Source organism: Schistocerca nitens, chromosome 3 (assembly GCF_023898315.1).
Source record: "Schistocerca nitens isolate TAMUIC-IGC-003100 chromosome 3, iqSchNite1.1, whole genome shotgun sequence".
Lineage (NCBI taxonomy): Eukaryota > Metazoa > Arthropoda > Insecta > Orthoptera > Acrididae > Schistocerca > Schistocerca nitens.
The window spans coordinates 487,639,239-487,660,798 of record NC_064616.1 but is presented as its reverse complement, the minus strand read 5'-3'; the positions used below and the strand labels follow the sequence as shown (position 1 = coordinate 487,660,798).

Genomic DNA, 21,560 nt, shown 5'->3' with positions numbered 1-21,560 from the left:
TAAACATTACTGAACTATAAGTAGTTCACAACCCACGTAAAATACTGAAACTTCAAAATGATGCTTCTATTTTGTTTACTAGATATTTAAGTGGCTCTAAGATATTAGCACACAGTTTTGTAAGTAATAGATGTAGATGTAGAATAGTGTTCTGTCTCTTAATTAGCAGTTGCATAAAATATTTGACACAACTGAGAACAACACATACATTAATAGAACTTTACCAACATATTTCAGTGTAAATTCTGATTTGCCATGAGGTATAAAAGGTATGCCTTTAACACTGCAAGCTGTTTCTATTATTTAAAAAATTCTACAAGTGCACATAAATAACTTGAAAAGAACTTTCATTCATTACATCAGTAACACAGTTTTTGTCTGATTTACTATGTTAGATCATGTAACTATTAATTCATTAATTAGTGCATGATCCTCCACAACCAGAATACTGAACATGTTCCTTGCATTTATTAGCCTCAAACTTTAGTGCTGCACAAGTACAGCTTCTGTCATGGATGATTAAAAAAAATCTTAGTCTTGAACTACACACAAATATAAAATATACAAATGTTGTGTTTGGGACCCCCCCCCCTTTTCCCTTAGACACACACACACACACACACACACACACACACACACACCTCCTTCATACATTTGACAAGGTGTTTAATATAAAATATCTATGTATTCGGTTTCCTGGCAAAATGTCAATTTCAGACTAAAAGACATATTTTGTTGAATGCTCATGCTGTGACAGAATGGCTTAATGTAGCTAGCCAGGAACCAGAATAGCAGAATGTACCAACTCAAATTTAATCAGTTCTTGCTGAACACAGAAATGGTTCAAATGGCTCTGAGCACTATGGGACTCAACTGCTGTGGTCATAAGTTCCCTAGAACTTAGAACTACTTAAACCTAACTAACCTAAGGACAGCACACAACACCCAGCCATCACAAGGCAGAGAAAATCCCTGACCCCGCCGGGAATCGAACCCGGGAACCCGGGCGTGGGAAGCGGGAACGCTACCGCACGACCACGAGATGCGGGCGAACACAGAAATCAAGAGGATACTTTCCAGACACCAATTTGTGGCATTATCTCTGTAACAGTTGTCTAACATAACACAGAGCCAGAACTACTATGAGATATTCCCTTCATAAAATTGTCAAATTGCAGTACAGTGTATAACAAGTCATAGCAAGTGATGTATGACACGACACCACGTCAACTGCAGCAGAATGGACATGTAACCAACGGTAAGCTAGCAGTCAATGTCAAATATGTGCAAGAGCTGTCCCTGAGAAAGGTTAAGTAGCAGTAACACATGTACACGGAAACAATCTGTTCTGTACAAACAAACAGATGGTTGCATGGTGAGCATGGGCTATCACAGACAATGGTAGCCACGAGTATAGTAATAGTGTCCTTTCAAGAATGCTGAGAATCCTGGACAACTGATAATATTCATAATTTACCAGTACTAGTTGAGGTACAATAAAAATCAAGTACCCTATTAGAAAGCAAATTTCAAGCATCGATTTCTGGTCTAAAGGGCCAAAAATGAAGGAACTGTCCAATACTATCAAGACATTGTACAAATCTAAATAATTTTGGCCACTAATGTCCAAGCAAATAAAAACAGAGATGTTAGCACACAAGACACACTTTCTATGACTAACACAAAGTATTATTATTATTATTATTATTTTATTACATGTACAAAAAATGGGGAGCCTGCAAAAAATCTACATTATTTATGACAAAAATTGTAAATCAGGCACTATAATAAAACAGTTATCAAGCCTGAAGTCTTATTCTAGTGGAACATTTACACTCCTCAGAAAATGTTATATGGAAGATATCCCAAAATAAGAATGCATAATTCTAAGAAAGATACTTGGCCCCATAAGAACAGATGATGGGTACAGACTGCAATCAGAAAAAAAAACAACTATAAAACTGATGAACTCACAGCAGACATCAAAAAAAAGAAGACTGAAATTTTATAGGCATCTCCACACACTCCCAACATGACGCCCCCAAAGAACTGTGACATACATAGAACAGTTCGAAACCATAACCCAGATCCACATCACAGAAGATTTAGAAAAGGCTTGTGTTAGTCCATCAAACATTTCCACCAGAAACCTATACAGACAAAAAATTAGCAAGTGGAAAGTACTGCAAGAGAATGAAGCTGCCACCAGACAAGGGATTAAGTGGACTGAAGAAAGAAAAAGACTCCACAGAGAAAAACCATGGGCTGCTTCAAAACTTACAGGATTGAAACACAATAGCATTGTGTGACCTGATAGGGCCCAATCACAGCTAATAATAATAATAATAATAATAATAATATGCTGCATGGGTGGGCAGGAACAACACAGTAAGGTCATTAGTCCCTGGTTCATGGGATAGTCCAACAGCCAGAGGTACTGTAATAGCATCTAGGAGTGGTAAAATCGAGGCATTGAAAGGAATATTCATGCCAGAGATGAGAACTAACTGTATGAGAGACGAAAGTATATGGGTCCGGCTGGTCTGCAGACCAGAAAGCTGATCCCCTCCCCAGAGCCCATATGCTGCAAGACTGGTTGGTTGTTGACATTAAAGGGACCGAATTGTGAGGTCATCAGTTCCTTCCTCCTCTATATGTATCGAACCACGAATAACCCTAGAAGAAGGATACAAAAGGCAAATCCTTGGTAGTCTGATTGTCAGCATGACACAATAAGACAGAGATAAAATCGAGGAGAAGTACAAGGGGAGTGAGACGGCGTAAGGTGGGTGAGCCACTTTGCCCATAATGCAGTTGGAAGTCTCTGGAGCATGGTATGCGGTGGGAGATGCACCCCCTGCATCCCACCAGCACCACCTTACTGTACAATACCCCAAAGAAATGAGAAACATAGACAAGATGATAAAAGTATAGGAAAGATAAACCATTAAAAACACCCAACATAAAAGAACAAGGAGAATAGAAAGGTGGGAAGGGTAGGGGATAGGCAGACCACTGAGCAAGGGTCACACCATGGGACCCCTGCACCAGAGCAGGCAAGGGGTGCTCCTCCAATTCCCCATGCGGTCAATGAAGCCAAAGAGCCCCACCTAACAAAGACTAGTAGAAAGCACCTTTGCAGGAGGAACATAAAACCACATGAGCCACTTTGGCACCAAAGGTAGCATGCCAGGACTATCACCACAAAGCAGCCAATTTTGGACAGTCTAGCAGGATGTGGGCCACCATCAGGTGAGCACCACACCAGCAGTAAGGTGGGTCCTCACCTCTGAGAATTAGGCTATGTCCCTCAGTTTATTTGGGGAGTCCAGGGTGAACCATTCCAAGTTCCAGACATCCAACAATCGATGGCATAGAATCGACCAAAGGTCCAGTTCTGGAAACCCCATTTCCAAAATCAGCACCCTAGTAGCCAACTTTGCCAAAATGTCAGCATGTTCATTCCCTGAGATCTCAACATGTTGGTTAGTTTGCTGGTTGGCTGATTTGGGGGAGGGGACCAGGCATCGAAGTCATTAGTCCCATTGGATTAGGGAACGATGGGGATGGAAGTCGGCCATGCCCTTTCAAAAGATCCATCTCAGCATTTGCCTGAAACGATTTAGGAAAATTGCAGAAAACCTAAATCGGGATGGCTGGATGCGGGTTTGAACCGTCGTCCTCCCGAATGCGAGTCCAGGGTGCCAACCACTGCACTACCTCGTTCAGTATCTCAACATGTCCAGAGGTCCAAAAAAAGATGACTGTCCATCCGTCTAGCTTGATGGAGGTCAGAAAGAAGATCCTGGACAATTGTGACTAATGAGTGATGAAGGTAGCACTGGTCTATAGGGTTAAGGCTGCTCAGGGAGTTGCTGCAGATTATAAGCATCTTGTCAGTCCAAGAACGAGCATGGCCAAGAGCTCGTTTGATGTTCAGCAGTGAAGACACTGCATCCATTCAGCAAAGAGCATAGTTCACTGCACCATGCATGTGTGTGTGTGTGTGTGTGTGTGTGTGTGTGCAAAATGTTTGTCCATTCGAACCTGGAAATGTGTCAAGGGCAGCCAAAAACAGGTGATGAAACACCATGGGATTAACTGAATCTTTTGGTCCAAAGAATAAATCAAGAAAGATCTGAAGTCAGGGTACATGCCATGGGGGTGTACACAATTGCTTCCTGACAAGAGACAGCAGAAGAAGTCTTAGGTCAGAGCAGAGACACTGCAGTCAAACTGCAATTGTAATTCCAGTTCTGGGCATCTGTTGTGGGAGGTGGACCTCTCTACTAAGAAAAAGGACATGATAGTTTGGATACTTAGGGGAGCTGTGGACATGTATAGCGCAACTGAGTAGCTGTTGTTAGTGCCCGATCCACAGTGGAGGGATCAAGGCCTCCACAAGTAGGCTATTCAGAGGGCTAGTTCAAAAGACTCCTGTTGCAAGCCACACTCCACAGTGTTGTATTGGTTCCACTGGCCACAATGCTGAGGGTGGTGCTGAACCATATGCCAGACTTCCATAATCAAGTTCGGACAGGATCAGGGCTTTGGAAAGCTGCAGAAGGATAGTGCGGTTTGCACCAAGCTGGTGTCACTGAAGCAGCAAAGTCAACTGCTGTCAAATATTTTGAAAAAAGCATATTTGTGCAATCAGCTGTATAATGACATATTTATTCTCAGCCAGTTTCATAGAAGATAACTGTACGGTACAAAAGAGATGATTATAAAATGAAGTATTTGCAGGCAATGTAGAGAATAGGGGGAAAATAAAAAAGATTTATAAAAACTACAGTACTTACACAGTATACATTAATGGATCACAAATAACTGTCATAAGTCAGTCTGAACATAATTCATATAAATATGCTGTATATTAGCACAATTAATCCAAATCAAATGTACAAAAAAATGCATCTATCAAGTCACATGACTGGAAATAATCACACAGTGATTAAGTGAGCAAGTGTTGGTATCGTCAAAACTGAAGCAGTAAGATCCCAACTATCTATAGGACGAGCCCACAATGCTCCCATGGCAAGTACGTGCAGCTGAGCTGTAAACCTGGCAATCACAGTCTCCTTGGGAAGCAACAAGGGCCTGATAATACACCCCACAAGGTACAGGCAAGGAAGTAGACAGCATTAAGATTTCACATGCAGCTAGTCTTTAGTTCTCATACTTGTCAGCTTTTTATCAAAGTGGAGACCCCAAAACTCAGTACTGCACAACAATGCCCAAGTGTCTGGTACCCAAGTAGGGTTCTAGGTTAGGATGAACCACAATATGACTACAGAAACACATGACTCATCTTTTTGTGGGAGAAAACTGGAAGCCATGTAACAGGGTCCAAGTGGAGGCCCTTCAGATGGCTCCTTGGAGCTGATTGAGTTAAGGCTACAATAGGAAGCTGTAATAAATGCAAATGTCAACATACAGTGTAAAAAAAAAACCTGGTCTGACAGATCTCAAGGGCTTGCTCTATGGCAATAAGGCACTGAGTGCTGAGGTATGCCACTTTCTTGGACCCATGGAGAGTGGAACAACAGCCCGAAACAATTGGATGGATGGAAATTGACTACTATAAAGTGGTATGGAAACTAGAAAGATCTGCTCACAGAAGCTGTGTAACATGGCATGGCTTCAAGCAGTGTCATATGCCTTTTGTAGGTAAGAAAAAAAACTGCAATATAAGTTACTGTTTAGAAAAATTCCAACCTAACCAAAGGACAGGTTGAAAATCACCCCTCCAGGAAACCATGCTGAAATGGGGACAAATGGCACCATGATTCAAGAATTCAGCACAATCATTGGCCTACCACCCTTTCTCAGAATTTGCAGAGCACACTGGTGAGGCCGATCAGTTGGTAGCCATAAATGGACATTGAGATTTTGGCTGGGTTCAATATTGGGAAGATGATAGGATATTTCCAATGCCAAGGGAAAATCAGGTCTACCCAAATACATTTAAAGACCATGAGTAGATAGAGTCTGAATTTCATTTAGATGTTGGATTGTCTCATTATAAATCGAAATATGGCCTGGGATCTTTTCATGAGAGTCAAAAACTTGAAGTAGCTCCCAGTTGATGAAAGGTTGATTATCTAGAACTGGACCTCCAGGCTGACAAGAAGAGTAAAGAACAGGAAAGGTGGGTGGAGGTGCAGAGGGGTGAAAGCAGCAGGTGCCCCCGAGTCAATACACACAATGGGGCTTTGGCACCACTGCCAACCCATCTCGACTCCACACCATACCGCGATCACAACTACGGGGACAATGTTTGAAGAAGAAGGCACAATAATAAGGGGAAGTGTGGAGGGGGGGACCTGGCCATCTTGGATGCAAGGCTAAAGGCCTCCTAAACCAGTAACAATGCTTACCAAGGGACTTCAATTCCGAAAGGAAATTCAGGAACTTAGATCTGGGAGAACAAAGCACATTCGCGAAGAAAACCAAGGCAAGGGAATTACGAGGGCGCATTTAGGGTCAAACTGCAGGGGCAGTCCAGCAAAATATGGATCACCTTGAGGGGATTGAGGAGGGAGGGGGCCAGCACAACTACAAAGTAGAATAAAAGACCATAAGACCATGGGTCAACTTGGTATGGCAGATACCAAGATGGCACAGGATGACTGATTCCCACTAATAGAGGCAGGAGGAAGAATGCCACATGGCTGGAGTCCCTTTAATCACACAAAGTTCATTAGACACAAGGATTGTCCCACCCAGAGTCATTCCACAGCTGAGCGAAAAGGAATTTGACATGAGACTGCAAATCTACCCCCGGACGGGGCATGGAGAATGGGTGTTACTGCAAAACACTTAGCTAACAAGAAAGTCTACAGTGACATCTGCACAGGCAAATAATAAAAAATGACTATTCAAATTTTGCAAAGCTAATATTACAAATACTATCTTTAAACTTAATCTTTAAAAGAATGGTTGATTCAACTCTGACTTCGCAGAATCACATGAAAAACATTCAAACTCTTCAGGAACAAGAACTTACCAAAACTCGAGATGAATAAACTTTATTTGTGAATCCAGATGATTTATATTCTGGATGTTTTATAGCTCGTTTTTACAAGAAGTTATGGTATTTTGGTATGGTTAGTGATGTAAATGCCAAAGAGGAAGATGTATCTATAAAATTTCTACATCCTCATGGACCGTCAGAGTCATATTTCTGGTCCAAGAGAGAAGAGCCATGTGTGATACCTGTCTCTCTTGACATTTCAATTGTGGATCCTCTGAACACAATGACTGGGAGAACTTACGGATTCATTCAAGATGTATGTTAATATTCAAGTTTCAAAAATACTCAAGTACATCAAGAGCAAGTGACCTAGAATTTAGAATTATTTCAATAGTAATTTTTGTAAAAATACATCAAATATAATCCTAGATATGTGTTATCAAGATTAGATTTTTGTTTAAAATCATGTTCCCTCAAGCAAAGTATTTAATCTCTTATGAATTACTCAATACCGATTACTTTTAAAGTTTTTAACGCAAAATTAACGTTGTTAAACAAGTGTAAACTCAACACACTGTAAGCAGGGATGAAAATTTTGTTAATTATTTTCATCTATAAAGTAATAAACAATGAAGGAGTGAAAACTCATTAAGGGGGGTAGGACGTCAAACGGGCCGACTTGGAGCAGGAGAGGCACCACAAGACATTTTAATTTCCACTGTCTATACTTTTACAAGTAAATTCATATAACTTTGTCAGCATGACCAGGAAGGATTCAGGATTCACACTCGTAGCAGCAGAAGTTCAAAAGCATAACAAAATAATTTTTTTACATGTGAAATTTCATCATTTTTTCACTTACTATTGGCTGCATTTGTTGGTACAGGTACACTTTTCTTCATAAGTAAGAAAGACTGTTCGATGAATTTTGCACAGCATACAAACCATACTTACAGGTGTCTGAAACTCTAGAATCTATTTAATTTATGAAAAAATGAATGAGCTGTTACGTTTTAAACTTTATGTTTAGAAAAAAATCAAATTTTGTAGTTAATTATCTCAATTTTTACCACAGTTTTTAATAGATTTGGAAAATTCTAGAGTTTCATACATCTGTAAGTATTGTTTGTATGCTGTGCAAAATTCATCAAAGAATCTCTCTTACTTGTGAAGAAAAATGTACCTATAGCAACAAATGCAGCCAACAGTAAGTGAAAAAATGATGAAATTTCATATCTAAAAAAAATTATTTTGTTAAGTTTTGGCACTTCCACTGCAATGAGTGTGAATCCTGAATCCTTCCTGGTCATGCTGACAAAGTTTTATGAATTTATTTGTAAAAGTATAGACAGTAGAAAATAAAATGTCATGTGGTGCCTCTAATGCTCCAAGTCGGCCTGTTTGATGTCCTACCTCCCTTAATATTATTTTCTCATTTGGTGGAGTAATTTTTTTTTTATTATTCAATTATCCTTTTCCATTTTGATGTTATTGCTCTCAATGTCGTTCCTTGTATACGGTTTTGAAAAACTGAAAACTGCAATTAAGGATTTTTTCCTCAGCATGTGAAATTTCATGATGTTTTAATTCAAATACCTCTGAATTCTTTGCATATTGAGGCATACACAAAAATTTATCAGTATTTGTCAGCAGATAAGGAAGATATAAATTCCTCCACCTGACAGCTACAAGGTGCAAAATTCCATAAACTTTACCTGGCTGTAAAATCCAACCATCTGGGATACAGCAAAAATGTTTTGGATTCTTACTTAAATCTATCAATAGAACAAATATGCTATGTTATGCCAAAATCTGATACCATGGGTATCATGAGGCAATGAACAGACAAGGAACGACCCTTACTGAAGTGTGACAGAAGAGAATAGCTCTCTCATGAGAAACACTTGTAAACTACGTGTAAAAATCAATTCGGTCTGAAATGTTGAAGTTGGCATTTGTGTGTTTGTGAGGCATGCTTGCCTGTATGTGTGAATTGTGTGTGAGACTCTTTTTACTGATAAAGGCTCTGGCTGAAAGCTTTATGTAAGTGTCTTAATTGTGCCTGTCTGCAACTTGACATGTCTTCTTTATGGTAAGTAGCAATCCGTCTTTTCCTACATTGTTGTAAACTATGTGTAGTAGTTTTCAATATGCCTCTAGACAGTTTATCAACATACAACAATTTTGACAGAGAAACCAGGTGGTCAGGGTGGCCACTCCACTAGTATACATATAAGGACACTTGCAATATCTCAACACTCTGCCAGATGTTGAGCACAATACACATCGAACTGTTGCAGTATCCCAACATTACCACTCAGCTGGAAACCTGAGAGCTTTTCATCAATGAAAGTACCTCTTGCCTAACTTTATTGCTCATGTTCCCTTACTCTGGTCTTAATGAAATCATCCTAACAATTCTCAAATTACTTAACACTGAGTTTAGCACTGTTCTTGATAATATAATCTTTCTCTGAACTTTATGAATTATATAAAAAAAAAAAAAAAATCTGCACACTATGGCTACAACTTAAACCAAAGGCAGTTAAATGTTATGACACATTTGGATGATGGTAGTGACAGCAATTTCAGTCATATAAATCAAAAAGTTTTATTCTGTTACAAATATTCTGAGATATATCAAAGGGTTACTTCAGGATCCACAGGTTAAATAAGGCACCTGTGAAAATTAATTCTGTTACAAAGCAGGTTGACTTTATGTTGTTGGATTTAAATGAAAAATGTATAAATGATACCATTTATAATTCATTACATTTATAATTCATAACCGACACATACTGCTAACTGAAAACAATATAAAAAATCAATTTTTAATGCCATCAAATTTTCACTACTTTTAAATCTTAAATTCTGCACTACTACACATTTTTAATTTATCATTATACTCACCAACCAAAATGTTGACTTCATCAATAAAATAATAGTTAATACTTTGACTTCACGTCTGCAGTCTCTTTCACGGACAAAGAAAAGGTCTACGAGTCTAATACCAACATGCTTTCCCATTTCAGTAAGTCTGAAACACACAAACAAATACACAAAATACGGCTAGTAAAAGATAAATGTTATTGCTGCAAATGGCTCAATTTGTGATTTTTGTAAAATATATTGGGGAAGGGAGATAGGCTGACAATTTGAGACAAAGTACTTTTGGTGAGATGCACAGGTGAACTACTGCTAGTGGATTGTACTCGACTAGACATCACACACTGGTCATTATCCTGAAGACACACTGACTCAAATTTTCAGCAGGAAGACATTGTAAAGACCATGAAGTGAGCAGCTGTACACTCCCCCCCCCCTCCCCCCCTGCGGTCTGCAGGGTCGCAAGTGACTCGCAATGCAAGACTTCCACAGGAGAATATTTGCAATGGCACATATGTGTGGATTGTGTGTTTCGGCATTAACCTTCATGTTGTTATAATTACTGATGCTCCAATAAAAACTGCAGTTTTGTTGCAGTAAAGGAGTGTATCGGTTCTGTTTTGAAGTCAGACACTGAATGAATTATGTAAAACTCTTTCTTAGTTTTAAATCATGTCATGGTGTGCCAAGGGAATGAAATGCCATAGGATTGTTTGTTTATAGACATAATTTTCTATACCTATTCATTAAGTTGGCTGACTCACTTCTGCCATAAACTGGTGCAAATTTAATTTGTTTCGTTTGCTACACTAATGCTTTGATGCTGCTTACTCTGGTCAATAGTTCTCCCCACAGGCACAACCTTGCTACATCAAGGGACATCTGTCTTCGTTGTCACTGCCTGCAATCCCAGTGCTCCAAAAGGCTAGGCAAGTACTCCAAGATATACATGAGGAGTTGACTGCTTGGGCATCATGAGTGTAATCCTGATGTTGTTAGGAATCTATGACAGGGTACCAGATGATACCCCACATCAGATTAGCTGCTATGTTTGCAAACTTCGGCTTGTGAGTATCTACACAGACATTGTGTATCATCTTATGCTTCTCAAATGTTGAATACTGTCAGAATATGGAAAATGGAGGGAGTCAAACCAGATATTGGAGGATTATTATGCTGCAAAGGATAAGATACGAAGAATAGTCCAAAAATGAATCTTAAGGGAGTGTCAGGTCAGCAAAGAAACAATGGGGGTCATTAAAAGTTGAAGAAATGGTAAATGGGTCAAAACAAGGGAAAATGTAGCATGAGGAAAAGATAGAGGGGTTGGTAACATGTATGTACCAACTAGCTGAATACCCAGCATTGCCCATGTATGTATTTACTCCAATCTTCAATTATTCCATCTCCTCTGCCTCTCTCCACCTATCTATTCCTCCTCTGTCCACTCCTCACCAATCTGCTCCTCCTCTGTCCACTCCTCACCAATCTGCTCCTCCTCTGTCCACTCCTCACCAATCTCCTCCTCCTCTGTCCACTCCTCACCAATCTCCTCCTCCTCTGTCCACACCTCACCAATCTGCTCCTCCTCTGTCCACTCCTCACCAATCTGCTCCTCCTCTGTCCACTCCTCACCAATCTGCTCCTCCTCTGTCCACTCCTCGCCAATCTGCTCCTCCTCTGTCCACTCCTCGCCAATCTGCTCCTCCTCTGTGCACTCCTCACCAATCTGCTCCTCCTCTGCCCCCTCTCCACACATCTGCTCCAGCCCCTCTCCGCACATCTGCTCCCCCCTCCACCCCCTGTATTTCACCTACATCACATCTCATATGTATATTTAACATATTCCATACATATGTCACATGTATCTCTAGTGAATTTCACCCTGCAGTTTTGTTTTCATGCAGCTCAATGTTTATCACATCATATCTCCTGAACTATTTGTCGTGCAATGCAAGTTTTTGCAAGTACATTCAGAAGTTTATGTGAATACTGTCTAAAAAATGTGTTGCAAGTAGAGTTAGTAGTGAATTAGTAATAAAATGTCATGCCTAATGCAGCAGTAATATTGCATGAATAGCAAAAATTCAGTACGTGATGAACTATTTTCCTTTCATCACTATGTGGGTGTGTTGACGAGAAAAGTCTCTTAAAAGTTTGAAATTATGTGCAATTCTGGATGAATGTAGTATCGCTATTTACGCATCATGAGCTATACTATTTCTTTACTCCCATCCTCCCCTTTTGAGAGGTAGGCAGTTCTTACCCAACTTCTTTCCTGACAATAAGTAGTTTGTGTATAAAGTTTGACTGACATCAACACAGTACTTTTGGAGGAAAAGTTGAACATACACACATACATACACAGTCATGACACCTGCCTTCTCACTGATAAGGATCTATGACTGTAGCTATGGATCACACAGCACTGATTTCATCTGAGTGCAGCTATGGTCACTTCTTTCCATTTTTGTGTTTGGATAACAACCATCAACCTAGCGTAGCAAAAATGTCATTCACCCAAAGAGCTGACACACTTCCACTGATTGACGGTCTCATCCCGACAGTCCCGTGCCCACTGCAATTATAAGTAACGATATCATTGAGCCAACGTGTGAACACTTAGTGGTCTCCTGCAAAGCTCCATATTCAACAATGTATGATGAACAGTGTGCTCCGAAACACTTGTGTATGCACCAGCATTGTGCTCTTTTTGCAGAGATGCCACAGATCATCATCTATCCAACTTTATAGAGGAGACAATCCTCTGAACCCAACGTGCTGTGAAGAGTTGTGGACATCCAACCATTTAGCACTTCGCAGTAGTTCCTACCACTTTCCATAGATAGTCTCGACAGTAGTGTGTAAACATTTGACAAGCTTTACCATCTTCGAGATAATCATCGTTCACAGGCTCTGCATAATAACAATCTGCTCTTTGTCATAGTCACTTATCTCAATGGATTTCCTCATTAGCACCCCTATCTTTGCTACGGTGATCCTCCATTCATGCCTGCTCTGCTTACATACTTCTGTTACCATGTCATAGGAACGCAACACCATCAGTGGCAGCCAATGTCGTGGTGGACAGTGGTTGTAATGTTTTGGCTTATCAGTGTATAAATGACATCTCTTCTAATATGACAACAGGTGATTCTAAAATATTTCTGTTAACTGATGACACTAGCTTGGTAGTGTGTCAAATACTGGAGTTCAAGACAAATTCGTGGCTTGTAGAAAAATTAATGTTAAAGCAGACTCAATTTTTACAATTTCTGAAAGAGAATCCCACTAAAACTGGGATTCTGATTACACAGAATGGGCATATGATTCATAAATCTGAACAATTCAAATTTCTAGATGTTCAGATAGATAGCAAACTGTCATGGAAACCAGAATGAGATTTTCACTCTGCAGCGGAGGCAAAGGTCCCGAGTTCGAGTCTCGGTCGGGCACACAGTTTTAATCTGCCAGGAAGTTTCATGTCATGGAAAGCCCATGTTCGGGATCTTGTTCAAAAACTGAATACTGCTATATTTACTATTCGAACAGTATCTGCAATAAGTGTGGTTCCAACACGAAATTAGTTTACTTTGCTTATTTTCATTTGCTTATGACAGATGGCATAATATTCTAGGGTAACTCTTTCCATTCACAAAGGGTATTTTTCCAAACTTACAGTAGGCTGCAGGTGAAAAATAGGTCTGCAGCTTGTTTTATAATTTAAATACATGGCTGCATCTTCATCATACGTTGCATTAGGAAGGATTTCTTGATAGTGACTAGTTTTGGACACTTATTTTCAAGCCATCCTAGAAAGAAAATGACAGTTGGCTGACAACTTTATACAAACGAGGCATTCAAATTTGCAGTAAAATGTATTACACTAATATACATGTAAGGTATATGAATTTGTCATGATCGTTTAGTTTTATGGGTTGCCTTATTAGTTACATACCATATCTTACGTGTAACAACACAGACAAAAGCCCATGTACAAAAATTGTCCCTGCAGTAATGATCAAAGCGGTGCTATGGCCTATTGATACGAAAGGCACTTCTCCATTAGAGGACTGAATATAAACTAATGTATTACTGTTGAGATTATCTGCTTAGGTAGCTGTCTTCTTGTAAATTGGAAAGTTAATTTATTTTTAGAGTGGTGGTTGCCATACTTTTTGGTTTTGAGTTGTAGTAAAGACGTATAGCTTTTAGGAACTCGACTAAATTATGTGTAATGCATAGCAGTATAACTACTGAGTTTAGTTCATGAAACTCTACTGTCTTCTGCAAGTGTAGTCATGTCATGATGTAACGCATAGCACTTTGGTATAATTCAACCCACTAGAGGCCAAATGACTGGTCTTTGGAAATTTTTTTTAGTATTGTAGGGTTTTCAAGTCTACATTCAGTTAATGAAAGAAAAAATAATGTTTTGTTTAGTAAGCAAATATTTTATCTCTGATGTGTGCTACTGTCAGCAGTCGCTATAGGCTTATGCTTTTACTGTAACACTTACAATATGGTATGTAGCGAGTAAGTCAATTCATAAAACTAAATGTTTATGACAGATTTGTACACCTTACCTGTATATTAGTGTAATATAATTGTACTGCAAATATGTATGCCTCATATGTATATAATTGACGTGTCAATTGTAATTTTTTCTTTGAAGAATGGTTTGAAAATGAACATAGGTATCCAAAACTAGTCACCAAGGAATAATAATAATAAAAAAAATTACTTCTTAATGGAACGTATGACAGAGCTACAACTGCTGTGGCCTTCTCCACCAGACATCACGGCACCTTGAGTATCAGCAACCAAACTGACAGCCTGCAGCCGCAGGTTCCCCGCTTCGCAGGCACACTGAAGCACTACGCAACCGACAGGCAACATTGATTAACAGCCACAACAGCAGCAGCAACAACAACAACAACAACAACAACAACACAGCAAAGACACCAGCAGCCACCAGGGGCCACTACCGGCCCACATAAACATAAGGAAGAGGTCGGTGCAGATCCCGGAACTATTTTCAGACGTCAAACCATGTGATGGAAAATAGTTCCGAGGTACTCATCCGCCGAAGCGCTATAAAGGCCGGCGCTTGGCCGCACATTGGCAGTTCACCGACCGCCTGCAGACGCAGATAGCTGCCGCCCCGGCAGCCCAGCTTGGATCTTCTCGCTGATCTCTGGATTAGGCTTGGTATATCGGAGAAGTCTCTGGCGGAGACTAGTAAGAAATTATTTCAGTTGTTTTCTATACTATTCTTCTATGTAGTTGTGATTCGAAGACGGATCACTGTTTTGTGTTGGTGTTGTTGTTGTTGTGGTCTTCAGTCCTGAGACTGGTTTGATGCAGCTCTCCATGCTACTCTATCCTGTACAAGCCTCTTCATCTCCCAGTACCTACCGCAACCTACATCCTTCTGAATCTGCTTAGTGTATTCATCTCTTGGTCTCCCTCTACGATTTTTACCCTCCACGCTGCCCTCCAATACTAATTTTGTGATCCCTTCATGCCTCAGAACATGTCCTACCAACCGATCCCTTCTTCTAGTCATGTTGTGCCACAAACTTCTCTTCTCCCCAATCCTATTCAACACCTCCTCATTAGTTATGTGATCTACCCATCTAATCTTCAGCATTCTTCTGTAGCACCACATTTCAAAAGCTTCTATTTTCTTTTTGTCCAAACTATTTATCGTCCATGTTTCACTTCCATACATGGCTACACTCCATACAAATACTTTCAGAAATGACTTCCTGACACTTAAATCTATACTCGATGTTAACAAATGTCTCTTCTTCAGAAACGCTTTCCTTGCCATTGCCAGTCTACATTTTATATCCTCTCTACTTCGACCATCATCAGTTATTTTGCTCCCCAAATAGCAAATCTCCTTTACTACGTTAAGTGTCTCACTTCCTAATCTAATACCCTCAGCATCGCCTGATTTAATTCGACTACATTCCATTATCCTTGTTTTGCTTTTGTTGATGTTCATCTTATATCCTTCTTTCAAGACACTATCCATTCCGCTCAACTGCTCTTCCAAGTCCTTTGCTGTCTCTGACAGAATTACAATGTCCTCGGCGAACCTCAAATTTTTTATTTCTTCTCCATGGGTTTTAATACCTACTCTGAATTTTTCTTTTGTTTCCTTCACTGCTTGCTCAATATACAGATTGAATAACATCGGGGACAGGCTACAACCCTGTCTCACTCCCTTCCCAACCGCTGCTTCCCTTTCATGCCCCTCGACTCTTTATAACTGCCATCTGGTTTCTGTACAAACTGTAAATAGCCTTTCGCTCCCTGTATTTTACCCCTGCCATCTTTAGAATTTGAAAGAGAGTATTCCAGTCAACATTGTCGAAAGCTTTCTCTAAGTCTACAAATGCTAGAAATGTAGGTTTGCCCTTCCTTAATCTAGCTTCTATATTCCAGTCAACATTGTCGAAAGCTTTCTCTAAGTCTACAAATGCTAGAAATGTAGGTTTGCCCTTCCTTAATCTAGCTTCTAAGATGAGTCGTAGGGTCAGTATTGCCTCACGTGTTCCAACATTTCTACGGAATCCAAATTGATCTTCCCCGAGGTCGGCTTCCACTAGTTTTTCCATTCTTCTGTAAAGAATTCGCGTTAGTATTTTGCAGCTGTGACTTATTAAACTGATAGTTCGGTAATTTTCACATCTGTCAACACCTGCTTTCTTTGGGATTGGAATTATTATATTCTTCTTGAAGTCTGAGGGTATTTCACCTGTTTCATACTTGGAGAATTTGTTTTGGTTAATTGAACAGTCCAATAAATTGTTTTCAGACTTTGATTGTTAGTTTCTTCTGCTTACGCAGACATATCAACAACCATTTATTTCAAAGGGTGTTTTCGGCTCAGAAATCAGCACTTTGAGCAAAACATGGCTTATGTTCATGAACTACTTGTCAATCTCGGTTCACATGTATGAGAATTCTGACATTGACCTCTCAATATATTTTCTCTTTAATGTCATTTGCTGTTAACAATATGAGCTTATTCTGAAGAATCAACAGCTTTCATTCAATTAATACTACACAGAATGCCAATCTGCGTTTGGACTGCACTTCCTTCACTCTTCCGCAGAAAGGTGTGCACTATTCTGCTGCATCCATTTTCAATAAGCACTTTCTCCATGCTAAGTGAAAGTATACTCTTCCTCGGCACAGTAAAACTCATCAATCCTTTGAATGTTTATGGTTTTATATACCGGAGTAGAAATTCCCAGCACTTTAGAAAACGAAACAGGGGGGGGGGGGGGGGGGGGTATGCAGGTGGGGAGGGTGGGGGAGTGAGGAAACGCAGGAAGCACATTCTGAGGAGGACAAGCAGATGTCCCGAACGAGGGCTAGGAGGCACTTTCCAACTGGTAACCCCACATGAGGGCAGGTGTCAGGGGTCAGTGCCCCTTGTATGCAAACAGAATAGGATACATTGATTGAGCAGAAAATTAGCAAATGGAAATTGCATATATGAGCAAGAGTTGGTACCATGGGAACTGAAGAGGGAAGATCCCCACTTCTTCAAGGAGACTGTCTATGGAACTAGTCCAGCAGGCACTAGTTGTATGGCAAGCTCCATGATAATGGATTCGGTCTAATAATTTTAAAGCCAAATGTGCTGCTGAGTCATTAACATTGTGAGCCCAAGCAGGACTGGACCAGAGTCTGGTAGACACAAGGAGAGTAGCACAATCTGCACCCCAAGGAGATGCCGAAAGTTTCTTAGATCTTTTTTTCCAAATGTACTAACCATCTTGAGGTTGTTTTATAGTAAAAAAGGTTGGTTTCAATTTGTAATTATCACAGTCTCTTGTCAATTACTTATAATCAGCTCTTGACAAAAAAATTCATTCTGATCACATTGTCAAAATATTTAACAAGAGTGTATTCTCATGTCCAGGTACCAATGTAAACTACTGATGTGCTATTTGGTAATAGTTCAACGTAACAATTCACAGAACTTTATCAACTTTTTGAGCATTAAGCCCTCCTTGTCTATTTCACAACCCAACAGCCTGTGAAGTTGTTGGTTTGTGGGGCATTCTACATTGAGGTCATCATCAGCAATCGTACAAGTTCCCAATCTTTACAGTTCCAATCTGGCCACTTGCCGAATGATGAGGACAACACAAACACCCAGTCCCCGGGTGGATAAAATCCCCGACCTGGCCGTGAATCAAACTTGGGACCCCGTGATCCAGAGGTAGCAACACTAGCCAGTAGATCCCGAGCTGCGGACAACCCAACAACCTGGTATGTGTTCATAGGAGAAAGCTCTACATTTCATCAAAACTATTAAATGTATTCATTTCTCATAAGACAACTCTCAAATTGGTCATGGTATCACCAGTTTTGAACATAACATCACTCAATACAATTTCAACTAATTTAACATGCTCAAGCAGTAAAACAACAATGCTGTGCACGTGGCAAGGCTGCACAACTATGCTACTTTTATCTATTTTAGAAGAAACAGTTTCTCAAGAGGTTGGAGGAGCAAAAGGATTTTAGAGCAGGGTTAAAAACATTTCTTCTTGAGAACTGTTACTGCAATTTATATGAATATGTGAACACAAAAGAATTCTAATTGCTCATAAGCTCTCTCTCTCTCTCTCTCTCTCTCTCTCTCTCTCTCTCTCTCTCTCGTGTGTGTGTGTGTGTGTGTGTGTGTGTGTGTGTGTGTGTGTGTGTGTGTGTGTGTGTGTCATCCACTGGCTTTGACCCATGTCATCATCATCTAGATGTCAGTCACCCCTATTTCGAACTTATAGAATATGGCGAAATGATGTCACTCATTACACACACGAACAGATAAAAGTAACACAAAAAACATGTAATCGCAAAAAAACTCGAAACTAGCCAAACAAATACTAACACAGAAATCAAACAAATGCTAATATGGAAATTAAACAACCAAAGTCTTCAGCAACCGATGAAACCACAATAAAAAACAACCTGAACAAAAACTGGGAAAAGAAATTTCACATGATGTGTATAGCTCAAAATCCACAATACCACGAAACCCCACGAAACTGCAAAATCCTGTACCAGGAATTTGCTTGATCTATGTAGCTTGAACGAAGTCCACAGTAACACTAAATTGAGCTCACCCATATTGAAACGCTAATTTCATCAATGTAGGAAAAACGAACACCATGATATGTACATATTACAATCAAACCATTACCAACGAACAATACAACCAAAAAATTCATAAGAAATTGCATTGACACCAATTTCAATATACAATAAACATGCAATTAAGCGCTCCCCCCCTCCCCCTCCCTGCCCAAGTGCACGCACGCACGCACGCACGCACGCACACACACACACACAATACATAGTGCCTACTATAGTAAAAACAGAAAAACAGTGATCAGTTTCTTCTAGATGGGGGTCTAAGGCCTTAATAAATTTGAAGGATATTGTTTCACCAGGCTGAATAAGTGTATATAGTGAATTTTGTAGCAAACATTACAAGGTTTGTAAATAAATTATACACAACAGCAACCAGTCACTTTTTTCATTAATAATGCTTTATTACATTAACCGGTTTTCGAACCCTTTCAGGTTCATCTTCAGATGATTTCGGGAGAATCCGGGAAGCTACATTATTATTGGTAGTAGCATAATGCTGGGTGCTGGTTTGCGACAGTATAGGCGGCTTTTTTCGTATCTGTCTGCATCCATTTTGAAGTCCAGAACACTTTCACACAAACTATATTAGTTCACACTTTAACAGTTTAAACTGTTAAAGTGTGAACTAATATAGTTTGTGTGAAAGTGTTCTGGACTTCAAAATGGATGCAGACAGATACGAAAAAAGCCGCCTATACTGTCGCAAACCAGCACCCAGCATTATGCTACTACCAATAATAATGTAGCTTCCCGGATTCTCCCGAAATCATCTGAAGATGAACCTGAAAGGGTTCGAAAACCGGTTAATGTAATAAAGCATTATTAATGAAAAAAGTGACTGGTTGCTGTTGTGTATAATTTATTTACATTAATATACAGTCACGGTTCTAAAATATCCGTAATGGATAAGCATAATTACAAGGTTTGTTTTCTTCGTGCTTCTGACCAGATGCAGCATTCTAGTAACGTAGTAATGCTATTATTCTCATAAGTACTATCTTGTCATACACCTTAAATTTTAGATTATGACCACTGACGACCACATTATGCATGGCCCATGATTTTTGACAAAACGAGTATTATGTATCCACATCTGTTACAATAGCTTTTGCACGATGCACTTGAGGCTTGGCAGCACCTAAAACCAGTAGTGAAAGTAAGATAATTTAAAACACATTCTGGTGGAACAACGTCCTCCATTAAAACCTGCTTGCCAACCAAAGATATCGGAAATATAGCTATAACAAAAATTGCGTGTCATCAACACAATCTTCTGAATGGCCAGCTTAGATTTCTCAAACCAGGAACACCTACAGATAGAACTTCAGAGGTTGTCCTGATGACAATGACACATACTGGTCCCTGGCCCAAATACCACAACTACGGTCAATGTCATACCTTCTCCACAAACTTAACACTTCACATAGTCAGCTATTAAATCGAATAACTGTAGGGATTTAATTGTGGTCAGCATTATGTCCACTATTGCATCTTGCACTGACCTACTCATGAATTCATTGTCACACCCACAACCAGCAATAAATGAAACACAAAATCAAATCTCCAACCATAAACAACATACCACACTAATAATTCCAAAACAAAAAACAAATTTATTGCCCATAACTGCCAACACCAAAATAACTCACTAACAAACCACCAAAACTCTTCCAAAATTATTCTAACAAACAGCTTTCAAATAGTCCAATGAATCACTAACAGTAGACACAAACAATTCACAAACTAACAGCCCACACTAGAGCACACCACCACATACTCAAACAGTCCCTCTGCGAACACAATCCATTTCAAATATGACGTGCCATTACGATGTTACGCAACAGGTCAACCAAAAGTTTGTATTCAACCTGTCTGTTTTGACCCGACCCATGACGTAACTGTGTTGTGCAATGTCATGGTGAGTGTTTTTGAGTGGGTTGTGTATGTAGATAATGTGTTTTAATATTTGGTGGCTTTCTTGTGTTGGATGTTTATGTTTCAGAGTTGTTTGTTGGGTACGTTTGTTAGCTATTTGACGATGTGAGTTGAGTGTCAGGTTGCTACTGGAAGGGATTGTGCTGGTTTGCTAGTAAGTTACTTTGATTTTGGATATTGTAGCTGATGGGCTTATGTTTGCAATTCTGTTTCTTATGGTTGGAGATTTAATCTGATTTTTCTGTTTATTTGTGAGACATGGATTTGACAAGAAATTTTTCGAGTAGGACATTGCTTGTTACAATGGGCGGAGATATGTTGTTTATGATGAAGGTTATACAGTTATTTGGACTGAATGCGAATTATTATTATTATTTTTAAGCTTCTTTTGTGTGGAGTTCTTGGTATCAAGTATTTGTATAAGCTATATAGGTCAAGTGACCTTTGCGGTACCACGTTTTCGTGTTGTGTGTGCTATTGAGGAATTCATTTGAACTACACAGGTCAAGCAAAATTTACAATACCAGCAGTTTTTGTTTTTGCACTTTCTGTTTGTGGTGAATGTTGAGAATTTTGTAAG

General features: G+C 39.6%; 1 protein-coding gene across 1 annotated transcript in view; it reads right to left on the bottom strand.

Moving 5' to 3' along the window:
* The window catches only part of LOC126249635 (trafficking protein particle complex subunit 5-like), a 55,613-nt gene that overhangs the window by 27,930 nt on the left and 6,123 nt on the right, over positions 1-21,560 (bottom strand). Inside the window, exon 3 of the mRNA XM_049951312.1 lies at positions 9,887-10,013. Within this exon, the coding sequence (XP_049807269.1) occupies positions 9,887-10,013 (127 nt within the window). The remainder of the gene's footprint in view (positions 1-9,886; positions 10,014-21,560) is intronic.